Source organism: Strongylocentrotus purpuratus, unplaced genomic scaffold (genome assembly GCF_000002235.5).
Source record: "Strongylocentrotus purpuratus isolate Spur 01 unplaced genomic scaffold, Spur_5.0 spur5_scaffold_16, whole genome shotgun sequence".
Lineage (NCBI taxonomy): Eukaryota > Metazoa > Echinodermata > Echinoidea > Camarodonta > Strongylocentrotidae > Strongylocentrotus > Strongylocentrotus purpuratus.
Window position 1 is genome coordinate 13290650 of NW_022145601.1, and position 5000 is coordinate 13295649.

General features: G+C 33.7%; 1 protein-coding gene across 4 annotated transcripts in view; it reads left to right on the forward strand.

Annotated features, from left to right (window-relative positions):
- LOC587160 (putative N-acetylated-alpha-linked acidic dipeptidase) overlaps positions 1-5000 on the forward strand; it is a 56702-nt gene that overhangs the window by 39615 nt on the left and 12087 nt on the right. For all 4 annotated transcript variants that reach the window (XM_030986835.1, XM_030986836.1, XM_030986837.1 and 1 more), the window contains one exon: positions 4044-4125. In XM_030986835.1, coding sequence (XP_030842695.1) covers positions 4044-4125 — 82 coding nt within the window. The remainder of the gene's footprint in view (positions 1-4043; positions 4126-5000) is intronic.

Here is a 5000-nt window from a genome sequence, read left to right on the forward strand (position 1 = left end):
TTCTTTCTTTACTAACTCAAAAATTCTTTAGATACTCTGATTTTGCATCTACATGTATATTGATATAAGCTGAATAAGAAGTGTGCACTTTTAATAGTTGGAACTCCTTTGGACTAAAACTTGAATTAACATATTATGCTTTATACAACACCTACGTGGATCCTTGTCATTTGATTGGACGATTGTTGGTCACATGATATTCAATAGATGGTATATTGCACGGTCGTGCATTTTTGGTTATATGCGCCGTGCATTTTTGGTTATATGCAGACTGCGTATCTCTCTGCTGCATGTGCGCGCGCGTATCCCTGCGTGTATCTGACGCGAAGGCAATCTGCATGTAATTGAGAAGGCTTGACTCGAACTGTAATTTATCTTTATAAGGAGTAAAGCATAATATTTGTTGATTAACGTTCTATTAGGTCTTCTTCGATGTTGTATAAAACAAATAATGAATGTTTTTCATTCGTTTAATAGTGCAAATATTTTCATTCGTTGAAAGATTAACGTTAATTCTATTCAACTCGGCTGACGCCTCGTTGAATAGAATGTTAATCTTTCAACTCATGAACATATTCGCACTATTGAACTCATAACCATTCATTATTTGTATAATAAGACACACTCATGCTAACATACAGCACAATAATATTTTATTTGTTGAAAATCGCCTCTCATATATATGCTGACAAATTTATATTGGGGATATATGGATGTTTTTGTGCTTATGCTTACCAAAGGTGATGCCGGGAGCATTAATTTTGGGGTTTTCTGTACGTCTATCGGTCCTTGTGTCCTGCTTCCTCAATATCTCAAAAACCACGTGAGGTTCGAACTTCAAACTTGGTGATAGTATGTATCACGATAAAAAGACAATCTGATTAGATTTTGGAATAAGTATGTAAAAGGTCAAAGGTCATAGAGGTCAATATGCTAGTATATGAAATTCCTTGTATTAGCCTTGTTATCATGATATCTCAAAAAACTAATAGAGGTACATGTATGAGCTTCAAACCTGGTGATATTGTGTATTATAGGAAGACGATCTGATTAGATTTTGGGGTAAGTAGATCAAAGGTCAAAGATCATAGAGATCAATATATGAAATCGCAGGTTTTAACTTTTTTATCGAAATATCCCAAAAAAATTGAGGTGTGAGGTTTAAAACTGGTTATAGTATGTATCACCCTAGAAAGATGATATGATTAGATGTAACAGTAAGTAGGTCAAAGGTCATAATGGTAAATTTCTGAAAATTCAGGTTTTAGGAATTCCAAAAATTATTCATGCCAGCATCTGTACTGAATTTAGGCGGAGGCATATATATTCGCAGGCACATTTGCCTTGTTTTCTTTTGCTTTTTTTGCTTTCACTTCTTTCAGCTTTCTGCTGCAGGTTATTTTATTATATTTTTTAAAGCATTTTAATTCCTATATATAAGGCTAGAAATACAAGAAACCATTTTTCCTCATGCAGTATTAGTTAGAAACTTGCCCATATAAGAAAGCTGCCCCAACTTTTCATCAGATTTCTATAAATTTAGTTATGAATCATGTCTAGATATCTAGCTATTAACAATTTAACGCTGCTACAGTGTATGTAGTTTTCTCCTCTGTAATCAGTTAAATACCGTAGTTTGACATTGTCTTTGACTTGTTCGGATACTTCACATGTTTTCTTCATATCCAGCCCCCTAGGATCAAGCCGTTGTATTTCCCTGTGTTTGAAAGCCCAGAAAAAAAAAATACTACTTGCAGTATAATGTCTCTGTCACACGGGGCTGTCAAGGTAATTCCACCCCCCCCCCCCAATCAACTACTGGATACGCCATTGCATGCAACCATAGTATCTCATCTTCAAAGTTATTTGTATTATTTAAGTTTCATCATATCAAGCATGCAAGCAGATTTTTTTTCCCTCCATTAACTATTTCTGTTGGTGTTGTTTCCATACTTGTAGTGCTCAAAATGTAGTACAAGGACTTCTTTCGATAATAAACTTAACAGCTGAAGTAGCTTAAATGTTATTTTGTTTTGTTTGTTTGTTTGTTTGTTTGTTTTATCTGACTGGTAGTGGTTCTGGGTAACAATTTTGTTAATTCATGTCACATATTTTAACCCTTTACACTCAATTGAGTGTTAGACTAGCACTACATTGCACTAACCCTTTCAATTCATGTACTGTACATATATTAATAATAATAATAATAATATTCCACTTTTATATAGCGCCGAATACATCGATGCAACGATGTGTCTAAGCGCTTTACAGATATTTTATTACCCTGGTCATCGGGTTCAGGCTTACCCGCACACAATGTATGCACATTCTACACTCCCTGGGGAGCATTCCAGCTGGTTGCCATTTTACAAGCGCATACTTATTCATCCAACCACACTAACTTTCGCATATTATTGTGGTGTTCTGTAAATTTGAACTTACCTCTCTCAAAATACATCTTTTCCAAACGAACTGCCATTTGTTCCTCTTGAGTTGCTTGTAATATTGATTTTGATCATCATTATAATCATTATATTTTGCCAGAGGTCATCTCTACAATCTTACTTCAAATTCATATTACTCAATGTTTACATCCATATTTTGTTTACCAACATGTTCATCAACTCTAAACCAACAAATATATACCTTATTTCAGTCCATGTTTTCAGCAAAGAGATTTATAAAAGCAAGTTTTTTATGTGTTTACTTCAGGGCTCCTTTTTTTGGGGGGGGGGGAGACTCATGGGGAGCATTCCAGCTGGTCGCCATTTTACAAGTGCACACTTATTCATCCAACCACACTAACTTTCGCATATTATTGTGGTGTTCTGTAAATTTGAACTTACCTCTCTCAAAATACATCTTTTCCGAACGAACTGCCATTTGTTCCTCTTTGAGTTGCATTTAAAGGCAGGTTTAATAGTATCTCAACTAGTTTCCTCAATAGATATTTCCCCTACATGTATGACAGGGTTGTTGGGCATTCTTGTACATTTAGATCTCTATAATCATGTTTTGCCAGAAGTAATCCGAATCACGATCTAATCGCGATCTAATCTTGATCATGATCCTGGTCATAATTCATCATGATCACGATCACGGTCAAGGTTCGGATAACATTCACAACCATCATAATTATAATCAGAATCATCATTTATCATAATCATAATGGTCATAATTGAAACCGTAATCATCATTGTAATCATGATTTTGATCATCATTATAATCATTATATTTATTATAGAATCTCATTCAAAATATTGTTAATCGTCTATAAATCATTGAGCGGTCAAGCCCCTAATTACATCAAAGAATTACTTCAACTCAAAGTCCAATCACACAGTCGTAGCCTGCGCAGTTCCACAGATAAATTACTGCTTCAGATTCCCCATGGCAAAACTAAAGTAACTCTTGGGGACCGTGCTTTTGCTATTGCCGCCCCCAAATTATGGAATAGCTTGCCAATAGAAATAAGAAGCACTCCATCTCTCAATGTTTTTAAATCCAATTTAAAAACTTATTTGTTCAACTGAGTGATCTTATTTTGTAGAATTTAGTAAAAAGGAGCTCTTAACCAGCGCAGCTGAATATATTTTGTATAAAAGCTGCGCTATATAAATCTATTATTATTATTATTATTATTATATTTAGCCAGAAGTCATCCATATAATTTTATTTCAAAATTCATATTACTTGATTTTTACATCCGTATTTTGTTTGCCATCATGTTGATCATCATGTTCATCAACTCTTGACCGACAAATTTATACCTCATTTGGATTAATGTTTTCAGCAAGGAGATTTATAAAAGCAAGAAATTTTATTTGTTTACTTCAGGACTCCATTTTTTTTGGTTTTAAGTTGGGGTCTCTAGAAGTAGTTTTTTTGTAAAGGGCCAAGTCCACTCCAAAAAATTTACTTACAATTTTTTTCAGTAAAATACAACTTTTGGGATTAAAAATACAGTTTTTGAATTCCAGAGGTTGGCAGGTCTGTAGAGTGGACATTGTTATCAACCTTGTTTACATCACCCTATCTTGTAGAAACTATTTCTGAGACTTTCTATGATGCCATGGACTTTCCTATACAGACCATAGGCTACGAGCAGGCCAGACGATACCTCACGTGAGTATAATAACCTTTACACTTATCTTAAAAGATACTATGTCCCTTTTGCAGCCGATATCAAATTCTGTAGAACTTTGCAGGAATTATGAATATGTCATGTATATCCTATCTGTGAAATTTAAACGTTAGCAGTGTCCTAGTATTCAAATTATGCAAGGAAACCTTTTTACCTTCTAGATTACACTGTTAGACACTATTGAGTGACTGACTGACATTTTTTTTCTTTGATCATAACATATATAAAATGAGATGTAACAGGTACATAAGCATTTTTCTACATCAGTAACCCACTACTTGTAATGGCCAAGATTAAACTGATTGAATGTTTGTTCTGCACAAAGCGTACGACCATTCGGTAAAAGGATCTGAAAATCAGACGATTCAACAACTAATGGTCGTTATTTACCCACTAAAGGCCATTTTCAGGCCCTTTTGTTTACAGGGAAGTTCTAAATTAGTATTGTCTTTCAAATGCAATTGGAATTTAATCTTTTCATGTTTTAGGGCTGCAAATGGGACATACCACAGTACCTTTAATAGCTTAGGGAAGTCCAAGCTACATTGTTCCATATGATACTGATCATATCGATTTCAGACTATGTGTCAATCTGATAGCCTTATTACTAGAGCTTGAATCAGGCAAAACATCAAATGACATAATGAAATAATTTTATGTCAATTTATATTTACACTTCCATAATGCAATTCAATAATACTTCTTAATCCATGGGACATACCTGTACCCTGTCATGCTATTAGTTCAAAGTTAAAGTTCCATAAATATTGTAATTGCTGGACCTATTATTATTTTTATTGTTAATATGATAATAATATTGTTAATATTATTATTATTAATATTATTATTATTTTTA